This window comes from Cygnus atratus, chromosome 1, assembly GCF_013377495.2.
Source record: "Cygnus atratus isolate AKBS03 ecotype Queensland, Australia chromosome 1, CAtr_DNAZoo_HiC_assembly, whole genome shotgun sequence".
Lineage (NCBI taxonomy): Eukaryota > Metazoa > Chordata > Aves > Anseriformes > Anatidae > Cygnus > Cygnus atratus.
The window spans coordinates 118,229,105-118,253,301 of NC_066362.1; the positions used below are offsets into that span (position 1 = coordinate 118,229,105).

General features: G+C 35.6%; 1 protein-coding gene across 2 annotated transcripts in view; it reads right to left on the bottom strand.

Annotated features, from left to right (window-relative positions):
• USP9X (ubiquitin specific peptidase 9 X-linked) overlaps positions 1-24,197 on the bottom strand; it is a 100,474-nt gene that overhangs the window by 2,002 nt on the left and 74,275 nt on the right. The window contains exons 27-43 of one of the 2 annotated variants that reach the window (XM_035542362.2): positions 22,879-22,987; positions 22,165-22,311; positions 21,894-22,040; positions 20,936-21,143; positions 18,772-18,992; positions 18,179-18,369; positions 17,572-17,745; positions 15,117-15,258; positions 14,187-14,937; positions 13,548-13,671; positions 12,047-12,272; positions 10,819-10,948; positions 7,352-7,537; positions 5,446-5,666; positions 3,344-3,432; positions 1,028-1,184; positions 428-640 (exon numbers count right to left, since the gene is read on the bottom strand). In XM_035542362.2, the coding sequence (XP_035398255.1) occupies positions 428-640; positions 1,028-1,184; positions 3,344-3,432; positions 5,446-5,666; positions 7,352-7,537; positions 10,819-10,948; positions 12,047-12,272; positions 13,548-13,671; positions 14,187-14,937; positions 15,117-15,258; positions 17,572-17,745; positions 18,179-18,369; positions 18,772-18,992; positions 20,936-21,143; positions 21,894-22,040; positions 22,165-22,311; positions 22,879-22,987 (3,436 nt within the window). Of the gene's footprint in view, positions 1-427; positions 641-1,027; positions 1,185-3,343; positions 3,433-5,445; positions 5,667-7,351; positions 7,538-10,818; positions 10,949-12,046; positions 12,273-13,547; positions 13,672-14,186; positions 14,938-15,116; positions 15,259-17,571; positions 17,746-18,178; positions 18,370-18,771; positions 18,993-20,920; positions 21,144-21,893; positions 22,041-22,164; positions 22,312-22,878; positions 22,988-24,197 lie in introns of both variants that reach the window. The other variant, XM_035542361.2, reaches the window with a different exon arrangement.

The window sequence follows — 24,197 nt, forward strand, 5'->3', positions numbered from 1 at the left end:
CAATTGATCATTTCAGGCATGCTCAAAGAAAAGACATGCCCCCTGTCCCCAGTATCTCTTATAACTTACAGAATCACAGAATCATTTAGGTTAGAAAAGACCTTTAAGAGCGTCAAGTCCTGTTGTATTGTATGAAAACTGTATTTATTACATATAATGCTTAGTTGTATAAAAATTCCCACTATTAACATATTATTGGGAAAAAATTAGATTTTTTTTTAATAATTCATAATCTACTTTAAATGGTCAATTTTAATTCTAGATTGCTAATTCTTTACAGGACAGATGTGCGTAAAAACAGTACAAGAAGTGAAAAAAACACAGGAGTATGTAAATAAAGCCAACAAAAGTGTAACTCCTTATTGATTGCTTATTTACAGAAATGTTTTACTCAAAGTTTTTAACAGATGTCAAATTAATTCTTTACCTCCTCTGGGCAGAGTTCACAAGCTTTTGCAAGAGTCATTCTAGCACTGTGTGATCTCTCTAGGAAGTAGCCGTTCGATGTTTCATTGCTTTGTATTGGTGGAGACCAATTATTATAGGTGTATTGGGGATTGCCAGTGTATGGTCTACGCTCAAGCTCATCTCCAAGCCATTCTACTGCCCAGGTCCACTTTCTCTTCAAATCTCCATTGCTCTGCAGATGAAAAGTTAATACTTCAGAATTATTTTATTTCAAAAGAGAAATATATTTATCTTCCTATATATCAGCTCAAGAGAACAGACCACTGACATCACCAGGCCACCAATATGCTGCTTATAAGACTCCCTCAAACATTCTTTTTAGCACAAATAAACTTCCAATTTGAAATGAAATCTGAGCAGTTTGCAGCTGCATCACATGAATGCAAGTTTAATCAAACTGCTCTCAATTCAAAATATTGACCTTATGATATTACAAGGTCTGCATGAGTTTCACTTGAAAGTCAAAATTTCATCAAGTCAATGAAAATTGAATTTATTTTTTATTTTATTTTTACACAGAACTGGAGAAAAAGCAGCAAGAGACAGAACAAGTTATTACCTGAAGAATCTGGTAGGCTACAGGACAGTTGCTGAAGAGGGCTACCATGCACTTTATACACTGGTAAGCTCTTTTCTGATAATGGTTCTTAGAGCGCTGAATGGTGTCAAATAGTCCATCCCTATCATCTGGGATACCCTTAAGTGCATTGTGAATCCTACAAAAAAAAAAAAAACAACAACCAAAACACAAAAATCAAGGGTTAGAATTCAGGCTTCACTTACAGTGCAATTATAAAAGGGATAACTCATTCTAAATATTCTGACTTTGGTAAAAGTGCCTTCTGCTCTTGAACAATGGGTAGGGGAATTAATTTCCATCTTCACTTCTTGCAGGGTTTCCAAATTCACACACTTTTGGCTTTGAAAAACCATTGGAGGGAGACACGGAACCTACACTGTCAACATCTCTAAGAGCTTTGTTCATTGTAGGAAAAGTAGTGGACCTCTTTTTGTTTCATCTTTGTCAATAATCAGCAAATAGTCCCCAGGCCTCACTACGAGAAAGATATTAAGTTGCTTGAGTGTGTGCAGAGAAGAGCAACGAAGCTGGTGATGGGACTAGAAAACAACAGTCATGAAGAGCAGCTGAGGAAACTGGGGTTGTTTAGTCTGACATAGACCGAGGAGAGACCTCATTGCTCTCTTCAACTACCTGTAAAGAGGTTGCAACAAGGAGAGTGTCCTGGAACGTTAACTTCTCAAATCAAGAGAAATCTATGAGAGGGTCTGATACCAAAGAACAGCAGCAGACATCTCAGTAAGACAATACAAGGAGCAACTGAAGGATGTGTGCTGTTTAAGACCAGATGATTCTTATGTTCTATAAGTTGGAAGAGATTACTGTTTACTATGGACGGTCACACTATTTAACTATGTAGTAGTTACACTACTTATTAAACTATGATTATCAGAGCAAAACTAAGAACAGGACAGAGGACCAGTGCTCCAAGCTACTGCCAGAAGTGGCAGCAAAAAATCAGAGGGTGACTGCAGTTGGCAACTTTATACTCCCCTCTGCTGAGGCCTAGCACAATTTCAATGAACACTATATTTAACATGGCAGTCTCCAGAATAACAAAGTGATGTACATCTTCAAGGATAGCGAGTCATACTGCAACATTTAACCTCCTCCATACTCCATTATTTCTAACATAGCACTATCCTAAACAAACACTTCTCACCTACATTTCCACCCTAAAATTTTTTTTTTTTTTTTTTTACTTCACACCTCTTAAAATATGCCCATCCTCCAGCATCCTGTGGACTTAGGACTTCTTATGGAAAGTCCCCTTATAAAATGTATTCTCATCCCTTACCTAAGCAATAATTCCTACAAAGAAAATGAAGAAATCTTTCCAGCCTAGTCTTGAGGTTTTGGAGTATGCTAAGCCAGATCACCATCTTCTCTCTGAATATCTTCTGAAGTAACGCTAGGCAACTAATGAATTGAATATAGTCCTAAGAGTGTAGTCTACATATGAGTTGACTCCAATACCCTTGCTGTTACTGTCAGTTTTTTAAGCGTGCTCTTACTTAAAATATTTTAAATGCCATATGGGGACATGGTTGCAAATGATTTAGTAATTCCAGTATTATCTAAATTCACTAATTAAGAAACAGAGATATTTTAAAAATATTGACAAGTAGCATTTACTTTGTGTTATCTCACCTACTACTACTACTGTATAAAACTTCTAAGTAACATGCATTCTCTTGGATAGTCATTATTTGTAGTAATCACACTTTTCTAAACTCAGCTTTCGAAAACTTTATTCTCTAGACATACAAAAACAAGGTTTGAACCTGGGTGAGTATTTAATATTTTAGTGAAAATTCTATTGAAATATGACCGTAGAAAATATTTTTGTCTATGAAATATGCTTTTCTCCCAGGCTCACATTTCATCCATGTCTCAGTATCACTCCTGCGATTGTTGTGCTTGTTAGTAATAAGACCAGAACATCATTGAACCCTCTTAGATGACAAGTTTCCAAGGATCAATCTAAACAACTCACAGAAAATACCAATGTGTTTAGCTTAACTGGCACATTAGTAAGAATCTCCTGAATGTGAACAACCTTGCATTTATAGGACTGAGTAGGAAATTTCTCAATAGTAAGGATGATACAGGTTAAAATGTAGATTCAAGTTGTCTCAACATTTGAGATAAAATGCAAAAAAAATGCTTTATCCCTGTATTTTGGTTCATATATATTTAAAACAAACCTCTTAAAAAGATTAGCAACAGAAATACTGGGAAAACAGTCTGTATCAAACATAATAATGAATTATAAAAAGACAGGTAACTACAAACCTGTGAGTTTGCCAAGAATCCTCAATTAATAGGATTTGCAGAAGCAGATCCAAGTAAGGTCGAAGCTCATATGTGTATGAATACGCAACCTTAAAAAGTAAAAATGCAGAGAACACAAGAAAGCATTCTTTGAAGCGTGTAGATTACGTGGTGCAATACAAGAACACAATTTATGTGAAGTTTACTGTTACTTAAGGAATATTTCAAGATACAATGCATACTTTATTATTAGTTTAAATGCTGGTAGGTGTTTTTTTCTTTAATACATAGCAGGTTTTGTAAAGGACAAGTGTTTTATCATGAGTTTCTAACACAATTGATCTGAAGCATCTGGACCAATCATGAGATGCCAGAGAAGCTACTGTGAAAAATACTTTTAGAAACACAAAATTATAAAACAGTATTTTCCACTAATATTGCTACTTTTAGACAGTATGTTCAAGTCCATACTAAACCACAAAATATATGGCTAAGTAAAATATTAGTAAAGTGATTTTATTATGATGTTTCAAGTGCCAAACAGACACAGAAAACTTTATGTTTACGTAGAAAAAAATGCACTAATTTAAGACTAGCTAATGAAAGTTAAAAACAAGCCTTATTTGGAGTGGAAGACTGTGATTAATCCTACAGAGATTACAAAGGAAAAACAAAACAGCCCCAAATAATGATTCTTTCCTGAGCCTGAAGCCAAGTATGTTTTGCAGACTTGGAAAAAAAAAAAAAAGCACCTTATATACATACTGAAAATAAATACAAGGGAGATCTTAAGAAATAATGCTAAATTTTGATTCTATTGAAAGAAGACATTTCATCGATAATGAGAGAAAAGCTGAATGAAATGCACTTACATTACACCCCAGCCTACTTATTTAGAATCACAGAATGGTTTGATTTGGAAAGGACCTTTAAAGATAACCTAGTTTTAACCCCCTCTGCCATGGGCAGGGACACCTCCCACCAGACCAGGCTGCCCAAAACCCCATCCAACCTGGCCTTTAATACTCCCAGGGATAGGGCATCTGCAACTTCTCTGGGTGACCTGTTCCAGCGCCTCACCATCCTTACCGTGAAGAATTTATTTCTAGTATCTAATATAAATCTCCCCTCTTCTAGTGTAAAATCATTACACCTTGTCCTATCACTACAGGCCCTGATAATAAATCCCTCCCCCATCATTCTTGCAGATACCCTTTAAGTACTGGAAGTCTGCTATAAGGTCTTCCCCCAGAGCCTTCTCCTTAAGCCAAACAACTCCAACTCTCTCAGCCTCTCTTCACAGAAAGGTGCTCCAGTCCTCTGATGATTTCTGTGGCCCTCCTCTGGACCTGCTCCAAACAGGTCCACGTCCCCCTCCTACGCTGGGAGCCTCAGACCCAGATTCAGCACTCCAGGAGGGGTTTCACAAGTGGAGTAGAGAGGGAGCATCACCTCCCTTTACCTGCTGGCCATATTTTTTTTGATGCAGCCCAGGACGCAGTTGGCCTTCTGGGCTGCAGGCATGCACTGCTGGCTCATGTTGAGCTTTTTATCCACCAGTACTCGCAAGTGCTTCTCTACAGAACTGCTCTCAATCTATTCTTCACCCAGCCTGTACTGATGTTTGGGATTGTCCTGACCCAGGACCTTGAATTTGGCTTTGCTGAACTTCATGAGATTCACATAGGCCCACCTCTCAAGCCTGTTCAGGTCCCTCTGACATTGTTTCCCCTCTGAAGTGTCAACTGCACCACTCAGCTTGGTGTCATCCACAAACTTGCTGGGGGTGCACTCAATCTCACTGTCCACGTCACAAATGAAAACACTAAACAGTACCAAAATATTAAACAGCACCAGTCCTAATGCAGATCCCTGAGGAACAAATATGGAGCCCTGAGGGACTTAACACTGTGTTCCTAACTCAAAAATGGTTGATTGCTTTCCTAGATTTATAAAAGGATTTATTTTAATATTCCACTATGATGCATACCGAAGAGTAAAAAATAGTGACAGAAGATACTATCCTATGGAACTCAGTATTTAATAGTATTACATTCCTATACATATAGATCTTGCATCATACACATTCATATGCCCATCTTCCTCCCAACATTTATTTTTACCTGCCAGAGAAGTTCACTGAGGACAGTGGAAGAGAACTGAGGATTCTCCCAACAGCAGAAACGAAGCAACTTGATGGTCTCTTCAGAATTGCTGCAATCTTCAATAATTTTCTTCACATAACTGGTTCTCACAAACAAAATGTCTGCTACGTTCTGCTGAAGTGCCATTATAGGTTGAGATAAATTAGGATCACCGTAAGGGTTGGCAAGTGGAGGATTACCTGGAACAAGCAGTTATTCCAGATGAAAAGGTACCAAAACACTTTCGGTGTGTAGAGACAACAAACTATAAGTTGCTGTAACTAATCAATAAAAAAAAAAAACACAGGAGAAGTACATTTAGCAGTCAATTTGCTTTGAAAAATACTATGGTATGAAATAACTCAGTTTTCTGGTTGTGAAGCTCAACTCTTGCTGCCCAAGAGAACTACTACTTCCTCTCAGAAAAGAGTATGCAGTGACAATCAGTGCAGAACAGCTGGAAACACATCCACATGCAAGAGGAGGAATTATTGGGAGTTTCCTCAGTGGAATCCTCTTAATCTGCTTCAAACCTTGTGTAACACAGCCCAAGCCTATCACATTTTAAGACATATTAAGTCTATTTACTTCACTAGGCAATGGGAATATCTATAATAAAACACTCCAGTTTGAATCTCTAAAGCATAGATAAAAAAGTATTAATGAAAGAATCAAAATTAATATAGCTTATTTAGTAAGCTTCATTTTGTGTAGAGAGACCGTTGATTTGCTCCTGATGTTTCCTGATTTAATAGTGTTGTATTTTCACTTATTATAGGAGGATGCTTAGAAGTCCAAGGAAGAACTTTCCCAGCTTACAATGCTAAAGCATAAAATAAATTTACTCTGAAAACAGTAATGATTATTAATAAACATAGTAATGTTCATACAAAACGTTTTTTTTTTTTTTTTTTTTTTTTTTTAAGTACAACATTAAGAATACAGTGAACATATGACTCATTTTCATCGGTAGAGTATCTTTTCGTCTTATCCTCAAAAAATACACTGGAAACAAAACCAAATCAAAGTCACCAAATGATTCTGCAGCTTATTATAGCACAGTAAATTTTTCAGTTCATTAATCTTACTATAGCACATTCTAGCCTATTGACTTTACAGCCTGACGCATTGAGCTGTAATGACTTTACCGTTAAATAGCTTCTCTATGGACTCCTAATTAGGTTTTCTAAACTATGCTTAATATAGAACACGTACATACACAGGCTATAAAATTCACATAGCCGAATATTCTGTCACCATTTCTCAAAAGTAACTGTGCATTCTCTTCACCTAGTGGGGATATTAATGATTTATACTGTGGTAGACTAATTTCTAGCTGATTCTTAATCTTTTATAAATGAAAGTGGTGGCTTCTGTTTGTCTTTCTGACTGCAAATGAGCACCAAGTGGATATTTTCAAGAGCTATCCAAAGCAATATCTCTTTACCAATAAATGCTATTAGGTACTTCAGAACCTGGTATATTTTTTTCCTGTACAGATTACTTTGTAATGGTAACATGAAAGTAATTTATTATTTTCTACTCAGAATCAAAATACCTTTATGCAAGTCTTTGCAATGAGTTTAAACTATTAAACTAAATCATTAGTAGTTTTTTGCTGATGCAAAATACTTCACTATTTAGATGTCTGCCCATATCTTAAAGTAGTAAGCCAAGGTTTGTCTCATCTGCTTTTTCAGTTTGTCAGTATACAAAATCAGTTTTGTCTAAAACAAACATTTCTGCCTTTAAACAAGGTTTTGCTACACATAAAAGTCAAACATTTTTCCAGCTGATCCTTTTCATACACAGTTAACAAAATATGCACAAAAGACATTTATTGATATACTCAATTAACCTAAGGAAAACGTAAAATTTACTGTACCATTGATAGAAGACTGCATCCGTGATGACACATTGCAACAACGGATCAGTTGTGACACAACAGTGTATAGCTTCCCCAGTTCAGCATACTGGTATTTAATTGGAGGGCCTGGACCTTCGTCCAGAGCCACAAGCATGAAGGTTGCAGGAACATTTAGTTTCAGAAGTTGTGTCTTCTCTGCTACACCTTTACGGGGGAAAAAAAATAATTAAGAAAAAATCCCATTTTTAGCACTGACAATACATTTTTTCAGAAAAATAACTACACAACTGATAACTTCTCAGCTGCTGGTCTTTATTATCATCGTTATGCTTTCTGAAAAAGAAAATCGGTAAGATGCACAAGGAAATTATGTTCAGCTGAAAAAAATCACAAAGAAGAAGAGCAGTAAATGACTACAATTTCTTAATAGCGCTCATTAACACTTAAGTAACTAGCATTTGTGTTAATAGCAAAGTTTCAGAGAAGTCTTCTGGGACAAAAAGTAATTCTTTTTTTTTTTTTTTAAAATAAGTGTTTATAGTGAGGCCCAGGAGAGGATGAACACCCTACACTGTATATTTCATGATTTGCCCATCATAACCTAGATGCATCAGTTACAAATTTAAGACCCTTCCAACCGTGGCATACTATGCAGTAAGCGTAAATAAGAGTGACAGAAATCAATTAAAGGAGAGAAAAAACAAAATGAAAAAAACCTGCAAAGCCAACCAACAATCCAACTAATTCAAACAATCAGTTGGTTTCACTGCAAAAGTACCTTGCACATACTTACCATTAAACCAGAAATGACCCTTCTGATCTTATATTCTGTTTCTCAGTTTGGTTAAAAAGTCATGCTTTCTCATACATTAGCAAAGTTTTTTCTTAATCTGAAATACAACTGAACCTTACATACCATCTTTCTAATAAGAGGAAGGAACCCAGATAGCACATTAGAGCTGTTTTACAGTATTTTTGGTTATGCTAGATAGTTTTGTAGTCACATTCTCCATAGAACTGACCTCTCTCTCGCATTGCTGTGAATTACTTGATTTCTCGAAACGTCAATTTACTCTTATTCACAGAACTTGGGGCGTCGCAGAAAGGATGTATTGTAGGTTTTGCTGAATGAGCACTCCACATCCATACAGACGCTTTCAGTTAACAGTAGTAAGACAAGCACAACTGGCTGCCTTAAACTGCTTAGTATTTCTGTGTTTGTCTTTGAAGAGTAGATTGGGATAACAATCAGCCCCAGAAATAAAATTAGGTTATGCTTTCCCATCTGGACTCTGAGTGCTTTCCTAGTCAGAGCCTTCAAATGCACCAAATAACGCAAAATGCACTGAATGACGCGGAGAACTCAGAAAAAGTAAGTTACAGCAGAAGAATTGCATCTCTTTTCTATAGTGACATTAAGTCCATTCTGGGGGTCATGACGGAACACTGCCTGACAGAGAATGCTTTGATAGACAAACTATATCAAAATATCGTACATCATAGATGAAATTAAATTAACATGATTACCTAGGGTTATCTTTAAATACTAAATTCCTTTTGTGTGGGTAGACAATTTTAAAGAACTTCCAAAACTGTGTGTGTATGTTTGTGGCAATCCTATGTGGGAACACTGAAATAACCGTTTGGATTGATACATTTACTTAACACTTTAGCCACAAAGGAATCCAACAGAACCTCAGATTTATAGACTGCATGAGGTGATAACCAGCAATGGATGAGCTGTTCAATACGTATTACAAAATTTTGTAGATTTTCCAGGGGAACAGATTTTCTCACTTCACACTACTTGACACAAAAGGATGAGAATATCTTATATTAGAATAAGAGAGAGGGTCTAATAGACTATCACTATAAATAATACCATATCTTGGGTAGAACTTGCTGTAGAGAAAGACACTTTGTTACTTATGTTATCACATGAGAAAGAAAAACGGCCCTTGATAGAAGACCCTCATAACTGGGAAGAGTAAAATGTAGAGGTTGGTGACAATTCACTAGGTCTGAACCTGTGGCTACCCTCATCCATCTTGGAGTGCAGAAACAATCCTTTATTCATTTGACTAACATTTTAATCCTCTTAATTGCTCTTCCTGAGAGCAAATATATAAAGCAGCAATGTTTTAACCCACCTGAGGAACAGCTTAGCATTATTTTTCAGTGTGCTGGTAATGCTATAAGAAAAAGTGATACAGCCGTTCATCTGAATGCGAGTAACACTGATCTCAGTTTAAAAGCAAAAATTATCTTTGTTTTGAATAATTACTTTGGATATTATTTTATCCTACTCTTAGCATATGGGCTAGTGACTTTCTATGCAAAGAACCTACACAATCCAGAATTTGTTACAAGTTTTTTATACTTTTAAATCCATACCTATTACTATTTCTGTAGTGCTGGATATAATTAAGACCCACAGCAGAAATGACTGATGCTGTAGGGGTCACAGCAAGTATTTCACATCCGTCACTACAAAACTGAAAATCATCTCACGTCAGTTATATTTCAGCTTGCGTGTAATGGGTCTTCAATGTAGCATCTGCAAATACAGGCCGTCCTACTAGCCTTGCATTCAAAGATGCTAATCAAACTTATATATTAATATGCAATCATACTCAATTTCTAATTTAATCTTTCATCAGAAAATGTAGGACACTACTATTTAAGAAAAGAAACACTTTCCCAAGCCTGGGAGAACTCTACTTAAGCCTTCCTATATTGCAAAAACACTGGCTTTTCTTGCCTGTGTTTATTTTGGATGAACTGCAATACTTGATAAACTTAGAGTGGAATTTCCTGATTGTTGCATTCTTTTACCTCATATGATGTCTATGTTGAAAGCATTCTGGCAAGCAATGATGTCTAAGAACAAGCACAGATTAAGCTATTTCCTCAGTCTCACAAAGAGGTTTTAAAGGGAAGACAGTTGCAGAGCTAGAGTTTTGCATTTGTAGCTGTGAAGTTCCTTGGTTAACTACAGAAATTAGTATCAAAGGGGCACAACTGGAGCACACAGATAAAGCATGACCAGCTGCACTACTCCATTTTCTTTATGGAAAAATCATCCCTCTCTTTTCTGAACTTTCACCTTTCTCAACTTCTTCAGTTTCAAAAGTTAAGACAGTCCCACATGCTTCTTGGATCTCATGACCTCCCTGCAAAGAAACCTGAATGAAGCATAATGTCTCTTGCCATGTATTTTCACCCCCACAATCTTTTAGAAGGACACACTCTCATAGCTCCAAGCTTCTTGTGTTAGTCTTCCAAAGTTGGCAGGAAGACAAAAGCTCCAAATCCTAAACTGGAAGAGCACAGATTCTCTAGAGAGAATTTATGAGACACCTCATAACAACAATCTACCCGAAGCTGAGAAACTGGATCCTCATGCAATTACCTGGGAAACTGAGAAATTAGTAAAAAAACAGTTTATTACAGTACATCAGAAAAAGCGTGTGTGATTTGCTTACCTAGATTGGCATACATCACAAACAGATTGAAATACTGCTGCAAATGGCGTCCATGTTCAGATACTTCCCTTCTAAGAAGATTTAGTACCGCTCTCAGTAAGTGATCACTTAAACTTAAGTTATCATAAGCCTATAAAAAAAGTTTTATTATTAGCAGTTGAACCTGTAAAATCTTTATTTAGTTTATACTTTCTACTACGGCAGAAAGCAAGAGTTAAAAGGCATGGGCTGCTGCCAAACAGAAGGGACTTAAAATACTAGCAGCTTGTCTTCTGTACCTCACACAGAAAGTCCTGAACACAGCAACATGATAATATACTAGTAAGATAGATATACAAGGAATAAGACTTGCATCCCTAAGTATCATACAAGTCTGAGAAATTATGCACGTATAGAAGTTTCTAACTGAAGAAGCACATGCACTGTGAATTTCACAGAATAAAATAAACAACCAAATCATACCTACAGGTTTATCTCAAATGTCTCCCACAAAACAAAACAAAAAACTCCAAACAACCCACTATCAAAATATATGTAACCTTAACATAAAACTAATTCTTTTGCTGGATACAGTAGTGAAAATACTCTGAAAAAAAAGGAACAATACAAATGAAGTAAGTGTCTTACTGTAGACATTAAAAACCTTAAAAATATGACGAAGCAAAGGCTCATAAAAGCTTATTTTTTTCCCTTAGATTTTAATACCGTTCAATTTCAATACAGTGCAAACAAGAACACTGTTATGCCAACTACAACATTAACATTTTGGCCTTTTTTTGTGTTTTGTTTAGCAGTTCTAGGCGTATAAAAGTAGACAATTCACTTTCTACTCCTATGCAAAGTTAAAACTTTTGATTATTTCAGTGTTGCAGAATACAGGGAAAGTACTCTAGGTAACTCCTCTTTTTTAAAAAAATCTAAATGGAAAACAAGGGTTCGCTTTCCTTCTCATTACCTAATTATAAGCCATTCCTTTTATTTTGTAGTTTCATGTTTCCAACTAAACTCAAAGTTCTCGCTACTTAGTCTTGACAGAGATTTACAAATGAGGTAGAACTGAACCCCTCTGACAGCACCTCTCACATAAACTGGTTGAGTTGCATAACAGTACGTAGAACAGTTTTCCTGTAAACATTAATGCAACTATTCCAGAATTAGCTTATATTAAACACTTACAATGAAGAAATAAGAACAAGTTTCAAAAGCTTTTCATTAGAAAATTAAATACCTGACTGGAAGGTCCAGGAGAGGCAAAAGGTGAAGGACATGGTCCATCTTGCAATGAAAAATGTGCAATAAATACTATAAGTTTTGCAAATGCACCCCTAACTTCAGCACTAGGGCATTCCAAAAGATACTCAGAGAAGCGGTTTGAAACATTAAAAAGGACATTGTGTGCAAACCAAAAGCGTACATTCTTGCTGTGACGAAGAAGGATGCATAATGCATCATACCTGAAAATAAATGATACAACTTAGAGATCATGACACTAATAAATTGAAAGATGTATTCTTTTTGCAGAATTTGAAAATACACATTAAAGGTGACCTCCAAACATTCTTACTCACAAAATGTTTACAATCAGATAAACCGTAGTTCTTATAGTAATACTTTTTTACAGTCACACAAAAAATCAATAAAAAAGGGTATTAAACTGTAGCATTTCACTTCTACCATCCATAAGAATGAAGAAAGGATTACGTTCCCTAACCTCCAAACTACTACTCAACACAGTCCTAAACAGGCAGCCCTTATTCCCTCTGGATTGGAAACGGGGGAGAGTGAATGGCAGAGAATGTTTGAGGTGGACTTCACAAGCTGTGCGTAAGACTCATAACCAAGCATGTTATTCCTATCAGGAATTTATATTCTCATTTACAGATCATTAAAAAAAGAAGAGTAAAATATCTGTCTTGGAGAGGTCTTGTGAAACTTCTGTCCTCTCTGCAGAAATACATGAACACCTCTTGATCTCTTAAAATAACAGGGGTAACAGCTGCTCTGAAAATTGCTGTTGGAGATGAAAGCGAGGCACACATTTGCCACGTATTACAGAACTACTTACTAGTTTCTGATAAAACTACTGATCACGAATACTAAATTTTCTCCCTAGCTCTGCCAGTAGTAACCCACTCTCATCTCCCCTGAACCAAGTAACAGTTCAAAGAATGACTGTGGTGAAAATGCTGTGGTGCTGTAAGGCTATTGCAGTTTGTTATAGCCCACACAGATTTGAATCACAGGCCCCTTAGCAGCATATATAAGCACTCTGAAACTTTAGACTCTTTTAGCAGAGTACGAAAGTAACAGACTTTCAGAAACAGAACACAAATATAAGCTGCATAACTGGGTTGAAAAGAGCTTTGTTTAAAACTAATTGAACTATGAACAAACCATTCTGAATTGAAGTCAAAATTCACAATCTATTATTTTGCTCTAAAAATGTAGACTCTATTATCACAGATGAAAAAGCAGATTTAAGCTCTATTAAAAAAATAAAACAAAAAAAATTCAAAGCTGCTCAGCTCAGCAGCTTATTTTAAGGCTCATTTTCTTCCCAGTATTTTCCCCCTTTTTCATGTGCAGCTTAGTTTGACCACACATTTGGGGGAGGGGTGGAAGACCGGACGGACCACTAACACCTTTTATTGTCATGTATATACAACTAGGATCTTTTAACAGACACTGAACTTCCAAAAACTATAATTGTTGTTAAAAAGATAAGATACCAATCACTAGCAGGGCCACGGACTATTTTCTTTGTATGAAATCCTGTGGTGAAGAGAAATCTAGCAGCAAGCTGAATACTAATCATAGTTATTTCTTCTGCTTCAGGCAACAGATGATCTTGTCCTAAAGAAAAAACAAAATGCTCACATGTAGACAAAGTAAAAGTGATTTAGTTTTAATAATTTAACAGATTCCAGATTAATATTTTGTCTGGCACGGTGTTCAAATTTTAATAGGAAACATCAAAACTGCCTTAGCTTCTATAACGTATCATTTGAAAACAAGCTTTAAGACAGGCATACGCAAACCTTCTGTTACATGTTACTGATGTTTAGAAATCTTTCAGCATCTCACCTGCAAGAACTGTCTTCAGCAGAACCCCTCAAACGTAAGTACTTTAATGTAACTTAGTACATAAACTGACCAACGGTTGCCAGTTTATCGGAGTGTTTTTTGCTCAATATTCATACATGCTATCACTGATGACCAACTCGGCAACAGATGTCTAACTGCAGAAATCCAGAAGGTATTCAAAGCAGAATGTGTAAAATTTTCATTGACTAGACAAATTCTTGACAATGTAATCAGAACTCTCCTTGCAAGAAATTAATTCATAATTATGGCACTCACATACTAACCTGGAGGAGGATTTAAGTAGACACTATTACAAGTGAGCAACTTCTTTATGAACTGGAAATATTCTAGGCTGTACTGCATACGATTATGCATGAACTGCACGTTCTGCTTCCGGACACTTCTTTCAATGGCTGATGGCATTTTAATCTGATGGGGTTTAGTGGTGATAGCAAGTTCCGAAATGTATTTTATTAGTTCATTGTCTTTGTCTATCGTGTCCATACGTTCATAAAAAAGGATATAAGCATTCCACCACCTCTTCTGGCGTCGGTAGGACATACGCTTCATCATGTGATCAAATACTTCTCCCATGTATTCTCCACCAAAACACTGATTTTTCATTTCTTCATCATCATCCATTTTACACTCTGTCACATCTCCATCATCAAATTTGTACCACCGATTTTTCTCACCATCTCCACCATTCCTCTGGATAATGTAAGAGTAATAATGTCCACCACTGGCCTGGCCACTGTGTACAAGTACACCAACAAGCCTGTATTTTGTGCTCCCAGAGTGTTCATTTTCCGACTGTTCATTTTGTATTATTTGATTTTCAGGATTTACATCATCCCCTTCCAATTTAGCTACACCTGCCACTGTGTAAGGTTCCATGTCCAGCTCTCTTGGAAATTCAAAATAGTCATTGAACTTGATTGCACATTCCCTTTCCCAGTCATAATCAAATCGTTTCAACTGGATCGCAAGAACAGGAGGCAACTTCTTAATCAACAAGCGTTTGACTGTATCAACCTAAAAAAATACAAAACATTAGCAGTTATCAGCTCTTTAGTTCCCATTCATATGCTTTTATCAACAACTAAATTTGGTAAATTAAAGGATAACTTTTTCCTGAACACAAACCACGACTGAACCTGGAACAGCTGTAGCCATACATTTGTATACAAGTTTAATATATAAGGAATCATTACCTTTTTGTTGCATTTTTCACAATGATATGCATTTGCACCTTCCAATAAATCTCCTTTGACATACTGTTCCAAAGAATCAAGAAGGTTTTGGTGATTTCTTATATCTACATTCAGAGTTGTGAAGGATTCCTCACATTCATACCTACCAATGAATAGGCAGATATAAGAGAAAGGCATATTCAACTTATTCTTATCCATATTCATATCCATATTCAACTTATTAATAAGGCATATTCTCAATAAGAGAAAACATATTCAACTTACGCTGATGCTGCCACATAGTACCCTACTGCAAATGGGTTATTCAGCATTTGATGTCAACCTCTGGCAAAAGGGGTTAAACAGTTAAAAAAGACCTGAACTCTTTTTTTTTTTTTAAATTGCAGTCTTCCTACAATTACATTATTGTATCTGCACATTGTATTTTTAAATCTACACTAACCATAGCTACTATATGAAGACTGCAAATGCTTGCTTGTCTTCTAAGTTTGATGAAAAGATTGTGGAAGTTGAATCTTTTAGCACATCTTGTTTTTAAAGCAGCTAAGGTATCATGACAGACTCTCAGCATCTTTGAGCCAGTAGAGAAGTACAGAGAGCAAAGTAGAGTACTGTAATACAAATCTAGGGATACTGGTTTCAATCGCTGACCTTTGCTGTCAGGAATTAGACTAATAAACACAAATATCATATCACACCTAAACACGACAGTTTGAAACAGATTTTAAACATGCCTTTTAATTTTTCTAACTGAACAAAACTAAATAGCTGTCTTCATAAACACCACTTTGAATACTTATGTCTAACTTTTTACTGTGTTCTGATACAACCTTTTAACAAGCTCAAAACAATGAACCAGAAATGCCTGAGAGACAACTAGTTAAGGCATCTTGGACATGAATGGATTTATTTGTTTTTTGAATAGAGAAACAAGCAATGAAAAATTAAAAAGGTCGTGTCTATTCAAACATAACTCTACAGGGCCTGTTTCTTTGATAAACAATCAAACATACAAAGGGTTTTATAACAGTGAACAAATTAATATTTAGAAACACTTCAACCAAACAAAACAGTAATATTCATTCACTGTTAAGTAACTCACAAAAAAAAAGAGAAGCTGTTAATCTGCCATACTCCACTAGTTAAATTAATCATCAGTTTTCCCCTTCCAAAACTACAAGCAGGCTACATTTTTATTAAGAAGTACAGTTATGCAAATTCAGTAGAGTTCCAAAAAGAAAAGTAGTACATAACAGAGATAGTACATAACATCAGGAACGAATGGTTACTCAGGATGCTTCACATCTTTATCTTCTATTTATTAGTCATTACACACAAAATGAAATCCACATTTTCATTTTTATCTCACGGTATTCAACTTATTTCTAGTCATATATTTTAAACCATGAAACTTAAAGGGATTCCATTTAGAAGTTCTTATAATTCACATACAAGCTCAACTGAAGTCGAAAGATTATCACAACAAAATCAGTTTGTATCAGTGTTCTTCACTGGTTTTTATTTGCTAATTGAAGGACAAGGCTAGATGGTCGATTTTCCACAAAGAAGAGAACTTGCAATAGTAATGCATATAGAGATTTATCTTGTGTAAAAGTCACAAATGATCTGAAAGAGCTAGTGAACAGTAAGAAGGCCAACTGTTAGCAATGCCAAATATAACTCAATAATAAAGCCAACTGTTGAAAGAACAAATCCATCAGACTGTCTTGAATTTTGCATATGATTCTGATCACCTATCTCCGTAGGATACAGAAGAAAAAGTCTAGAGAAGTAAAACATTATGATGCCTACAATGCCTGATCATTTGTCATTTATCACCATCATCAACAAGATAGCAGGCTAGAGATATTCAGTCTGCTCTGTGTTTTTAATACATACTCTACATGAAACTGAACTTCCAGTATTTCCATATTCAAATTTTATTAAAAAAAAATACAACAGAAATCAGAAGGGAAACTTTCTAAATCACTCTGCTTAACTACACCTTACACACTGAGTACAAATGGAGTTTTACTCATTGGAAAAAAAAGTTCATACTTGGGTCAGCTCTATCTGCACACTATAGAAGATAGAAAAGAGCAACAGCTGTTGGCCATGTCACAGAATTTTATACATTGCATTTGGTCCCTAAGGTGTTTTCACTTTTAATATGAAAAAGCTGTATCTTTTCCTCCCCTAATCAATACACAATGCTTCACATACAAACTGGTTAAGTAGAAGCAATAATAGTTATTTCAAATCATTTCAAGACAATTAAATTAATTTTAAGGCTGTGGAAAAACAAGATAGCAATTTCTATGAGCTTAAAAAAAAAACAACAATCTTGATTCTCCACTCGCTTTTATAAGGTTGTCTGCTTTACTGCATCTTCATTATAGTTTTCATATAAAAACATAGGTTATTTTTCTATACGAAAGAATCTGAAAACACTTACCGATGTGGGCATCCTTGACAAATCTTCTGATCGGCGAAGGACCCTCCTAAAACTTTACTTAACATTGCTGGATGGCCCAAAGCTTTTAAAGCTTCATCTAAACTGTCCACCAAGGAATTAAAAAATTCTAAAGCATCATGTTGTTCACGCAGATTTACAGGTTCACCCCAAAGTCTGAAAGCAAAAGCATATTATTGACAAACACTTTTTATTCTGTTCCTCAACAATTTCTTTACAAAGAATTACTTAAGATACTAATCCTTCCTCCTGACTGAGTAAAACTACTGGTTTGTGAGGCAGTATATCAACTGTCACTCTGTTCCTGACACTCATTCACTGATAAGCAGAAAACAGCTTGTGTGTGCAAACTTCAATACTTAATTCAAAGATTAAATATCAAGCTCAAGAACTGACAGAATTAAAATTATCTTGCTGTACATTTTGGCTTATTAACAGACTTCTACAGAATAGTGAAAAGGTAGGGTAACAGATATAAAGTTGCAGAAATTCTACTAATTTACACTTTTAACATTTCTTCTACTACAATTTGTTTTGGGTTATTTCAGTGTTCCAGCAAACAGACATCAATAATAAATTTTCTATTTACCTAAATTGTTTCCAAAACCCTCTTGGTACATAGTACTGTAGCCTGGATGCTGCTAAGTGACCAAAAATTACTTGGAGATGCCTCAGAACTCCAATATTATACTCTTTTCTATCTTCTGTTTTACTCAGTGCTGGTTTGTCTTCATACTGATGTGGATAGCCAAACACGTCATCTCGTGGATCAACATTGCTCTGAAAAGCAGAAAAAAATCCATGCAATTAGTTTTGATATGTAGCTATTTCATAGCTGGTTATATCCCTTTTTTATTTTTAACAATCTAAGGTGTTTCATATACCCACAATGAAGAAGCAAACAATATGTTTGTATGCATTAGTGGAGCTCTGGTGACAGAAGCAGTGTATGGTGCTTTCAAGTACTGGTCTATGAGAACGAATTGTGCAAACCCTGCTACTTGAATCTGTTCAACTGCCCCTCTGACAGAAAGCCTACTCAAGTAAGAAATATCATGCTATTGTCCCCACTGCTAGCAATGGAAAGCAAAACGATTAGTCACTTAGATTTATTACAAGTTTTTCATCAAAAATATTTTTTTATTTTAAAGATGTTAGCAAGTTGTATGTAATTAAATTTACCTCATTGTCCTGCTTTTCATCCCCAGACATATCATCGTCTACATCACTGCCCGTGCCCTCAATTGCAAGAATCCCATTTCTGATGGCTGGAATCATGTACAGCTGCTGAATGACAGAATTCATGTAACAAGTGGCACCAGCGTTTTTTAATCCTACAAATCCCTTTGGCGGTCGAGGCCCTACAGGTGGTAGATATTCCCATTCTGTAAGCGCTTCACAAGCTAAGAAAAAACAGCAAAACGTGATTAGAAAAATTACTTAGTTATAGAAGTATTAGACTATCAGTTGCAGTAGAGGACAGTTGTATAAAATTAGTATTAGTCTGCATCATGCTGCCATTTAACAGAACAAATATTTCACCTGAACATTAATTGTTAAAATTACCACACTTTTTATAAATCATAGAACTCTCTTTAATCTTAAGGTTACACCACTTTCTTCTACTCTGCAACTAGAACAGTGGCTAGACAAAAAATCAGTCTACGTAACAAACATAAGTCTTCCCCTCTGTACTAGCAAATTTCTTAGTTGAAGCATTAAAGATTCTTTAGAAGAAAGAAATTAAACTAGAAAATATAACCAACTTACAAGTCTTTCATATATTTATAATATTCTTAATGTTACAATATTTCATTTAAGGCTCGCTAAACAGTTTTAAATATATGACTTGTAATAGATTTCTTTTTCCCTGAGTCTTCTCCTTCAGACTTCTTACATCTCTTCAGAATACATTTACAATCACAGGTTTCCTACACTAACCTGCTGTCCTGTGGTTTTTAAACACAAGCAACTCTGATATGGACAGGCATGCAAGCATGCATGCATTTACAGGCAAGCTTTACTTGCTGTATGAAACACACAGCATGCACAATTCATACATATGCACTGTCTTCTGTCTGATGTACTATGGAGACTGGCCTTCTAGCATGCTTATCATATATTCAAATAGAAGGAAAAGCCATAAAATCCTTCTAATTGTGCCATAATAAGGAATACAATAGAAAAAAGTGAAGGAAAATGGATGGGGCAAGGGGGAAAACCATAAAGCTGCCCTTTTCATTTGTTCATTTGAGATGGAACCAAACAGCAAGAGACTGAAAAAACCTCACAGGCAACTAACTACTCCAGACTCACTGATACCATCAACTTGGCAAGCAGCACTGCTACTGTGAGAGGCAGCGGACAATTCCCACTATTTCTAGTTGCTAAGTTGCAACTAGAAATAGTGGGAAACGAAGTTTCTAGTTGCAACTATTTCTAGTTGCTCATAGTTTTGCTAAACTCTAGAAGTTTTAAAATTCTGTGAAATATCAGCCCGTTTTACCCGTTACTATTACATCCTAAATAGTTTAGCTATCCTATACAGGGTTGCACAAAATATTGTCTTGTTTGTTCGTTTTTACGAAAATCTTTCATATGTTTTTTACTGATAAAAAATGGTGTGTTAACTACAAACTTTTTGCCATCCCTGCGAAAATTTGCCCATTTTTTATGACTGTAAGCTTTTAAAACACTAACTTGCCTATATTTTTGTACATACATTTGCTATAATCTCTTTCCCCACTAAGAAGGAAAAAGTTCTTTAAGTGTAGAGCTGTGCTGAGGCAAAGCCAAAAATGAAACAAAAATGTTAGAGAAAGGACTATGACAAGCAGAGAATTAGTATGGTGCTAAAAAGCAGAACAGAACAGTGGAGCCGTGTCTGTGTACAGACAAAGATGACAAAGTAGATGAGCAACTAAGACACTGGCATTAAAACTAGGCAGAAAGTATTTGATGAGGTGCTGGGGTTGGTTAGGCAGAGCCTGAAACAATTAGACAAATGTAGAAGATGGGCAGTATGAGGTTCTCGGGAGCTGGTAGGAACAAAGGGGGATAGGCAGAGATCAGAGTAGGAAGAGTCTCTTCCTATGAGACAGGGGCTGTAACGGATACGCAACCTTGTAATGTAGTCAGTACGTTAATGAATAAAGAAGAGTAAATATAGGTTACACTAACAAACTTTTCTAACTTTTGATGGCCTGATTTTGCAACATTAAAAGCAGCTACAAACCACAACATAAAAAAAATATCTAGTTCACTTGAGAATACAAACAAAACTTATACATTATATATATAAAAATAGAAAATAGTTTAAAATATTACATACTAGTGATTGCTGTACCTATGTAATACATTTCAGTCAAGGTGTCTACTATCTGTTTGAGATTTCGGACACATCCAACTGCTAGTGCAACTAGTAGCTCAAAGCCAGCATTGATAGTAGCTGGTGAACTACAGACTGGTATGGCCTGCTCAGCAGGCAATTCTCCATTTCTCATGTATTGTAAATAAACATTGGATGCTGGAAAGATGAAATCATCTATCAACTCCTGAAAGAGACAGAAGAAAATAAATCACTTATTGACATAAAAATACACACTACTTTGTAACAGATCAGAATTTATTACATAAATGACTAAGAATTGGAGTACTTAAAAATAAGAGTTAAAATTGAGACCGATAACCTAGCAAGCTTTTACATTTAGAACAGAATAACTCTACTCTAAAGTAGTTCAGTGGAACCTCCTTCCCCAAGTTAAAAATAAACCTATATTATTCTTGATTGGTAAATTTTTTTTTCCGAATCAGTATTATATAAAGCTCTTTATCCGTTACTGCTGAAAAAACATTGCTGCTGTATTATGTCAGATATATAAAGAAAATGTCTGATTGAAGAGATGGCCAGATGTTATGCATTCGTTCAAACCTACCAAAAACATTAACAGCACTAGTTAAGAACACGTGGAAAAAGAAAATACAGAGGTAGTGAAAGAGAGTAGTTCTATACAGGGCTATCCTGTATCTAGCTCGCTATCCTTGTGTGATGTTTGCTGAGTCTTGGAAGAAGTTTACAACATCTCACACGGTGATTCTGAAGAATGAGAATCTCAAGTACTCTTACAAATGAAATATATGTGTGTGTGTATATATATATATATAAAAGAAAACACTGAACTCCAATAAGAAGCCCTCATCAAACAGTTAAATTGGGACCTTTTGTGTTTATTGACCACAAGAAACAAAGCTTCTCTTATTGATTTAGAAGTAACAATCAAGAAACTACAGGTCAGAAAGCTTACTTTAATGAGATTAGCACCTCCTTTTTCACAACCAATATGGTATTTCTTCTCAGGTGTCTGGAATGCTAGCAACTCTTTTGTTACTCCAAGGTGACCCTCTAAGATAGTTTCTTCGACACCTGTTTCCCCTGTTCTTTTTACTTCATCCTGCCATTTAAGAAAAAGTTAAGATACTGTGAAATAGTGTTACGCTTTGCTTAGATGTACGCTATACTTCACAGCAAAGCATAAAAAAGCTGATTATTAGACATAAATTGATCCTAAAACTTACCCTAATCCTTTTCAGCCAGTCAATTTCGTTATTGAGAAGAACTTCAGCATTAGGTACATTAATATTACTGTTGTAAGCATAGTTCAGAAGATGTCTTAAGAGAGTGAAGTAGTCTCCAGAATGCTTAGCTCTTTCTCTTGCAGTACTCTAGGTAAACCAAAAATGAATGATTTATAATTCATACATGCTTCTGTTTATAGTGCAACACTAATGTTTTCTGTAAAACTGGCAGTAAATATGAAAGAAAAACAAGAGAATTTTTAACCTTTTAGGAGTTTACAATTGTGTTTAGCTGCTAATAATTTGTTTCTGAACCGTTTAGCACCACCTTCTATATTTCACTGGGAAGAAACAGGGAAATGATCAAATGTTGAAGAGTGCCACAAGCATGCAGAATTTAAAAGCCCTACCAGACCCAGTAAAATAAGGCAGTATCTGTACGTATCTAATCTGCTAATGATTTTTACTTGAAGGTTAACATTCACTGAAGACTGAATATATATATATAAAGTTTGTTGTTGAAATTTTTATCAGAAAAATGAATACACACTCCCCCATCAAACTGAAACTGACTTTGCTGCTTATCTACAGGTCAAAAGGAATTTATATTTTAATGACTTGTTAATAGCAATTTACATTCTTTTGCACATATTTTGTCTTACCACTTTTACAGAGAATCCCATTGTACTTAAGCCTTTACCTCTGGCAACTTACCCCTAGAACAGTAAACAGCAGGGTAATGAAGAAAAGGAGAGGTCTCTGTCCCATGCAACACCTGGTAGCCATTAAAAAGAATTGCTCCTGTGCCATCTGACGAACAGTTCTGAAAATCATTTAATAAAAAGCATTGAATACAATCTCTCTATCTAAAAAGAACAGTCCAAAAAGAAGTGTGCTCATCTGTCACACTGCTTAATGCTATTTTCCTAAAACTGCATGTTAGAAAAGAAAAAAAGAATACCTCAATTATTCATTGGCTATTCACTTTGTTTCTCCAAGTAATATTTTAGACATGAGTTACTATTACAAAATCTGTTCCACAAATCAAATATTTCAAAGTAAAAGAAACTATCACCAACTAACCACCAAACCTGTGCATCTACCAGCAAATATTGGATAGCTCAACAAGCAGTTTGCAACCCTAAATAAATGTTGCCTTACATTTCTTTGTAATCAAGCATAAGATGTGCCTAAAAGACAAAACAAAACAATCCTTGTAAAAACACTTTTACTACAGCAGTATGCTAAGCATCTATAATGAGATCAAAATTTATCATCAGAAGATTAAAGAAAAGAGGACCCCTGAAAATTCAAATGACTGGCATTAAAATAAACTTTCCTTCTTAGAACTTAATCTAACCAGTTATATTGCAGTGGGGAACGGATAAACTTAAAGAAAAAAAGATAAAACCTATTGTAAGTTTTAAAAATTCAAAATTTAAGATCGCCTTAGTATCATGTCTTGTAAAACCTAGAAACATAACTCTGCTTGGGTGGGAAGAGAAAAAAAATCAACGTTATTCTCTATGAAAGTGTCTCAACATGTAAGAAACTAAATTTTACTGTCTTTTTGGTGTGGCTGTCATTTTCAGCCCTTAGGGTGACTATGGAAAGCGCACAGAAGTATTTCTTCCAGCGTTCTCCTATGGATGGTTAACTGTGCTTCAAAGACACGCAAGAATGACCATGAGGTCAGAGCAAAGAAGCACCTAGGCTAGGACACTGTCTCTGGTATACACTTAGGAAAGCAAGCAGTAATACTTCCCCAGAATGTTCTCTCAGCTTCTAGCAGCTTGTGGTTCAGCAAGAATACCAAAAGTAGTATTTTATAGCCCCCACTGGACAAATTCATGAAAGAACCCCTCGAACCATTTCTGAAGGTTTACATTGCTTAAATGTTACGCTCAAGAAATTTTTACAACTATGAAAGGGAAAGAAACACTGTTCCCTGTTTATTCCTATTTATTCTCTTTGCTACTTCTGATTTTAAAGGTCTCTGTGGTATTCTCCTCCCGCCATTTATCTTTTCTCCA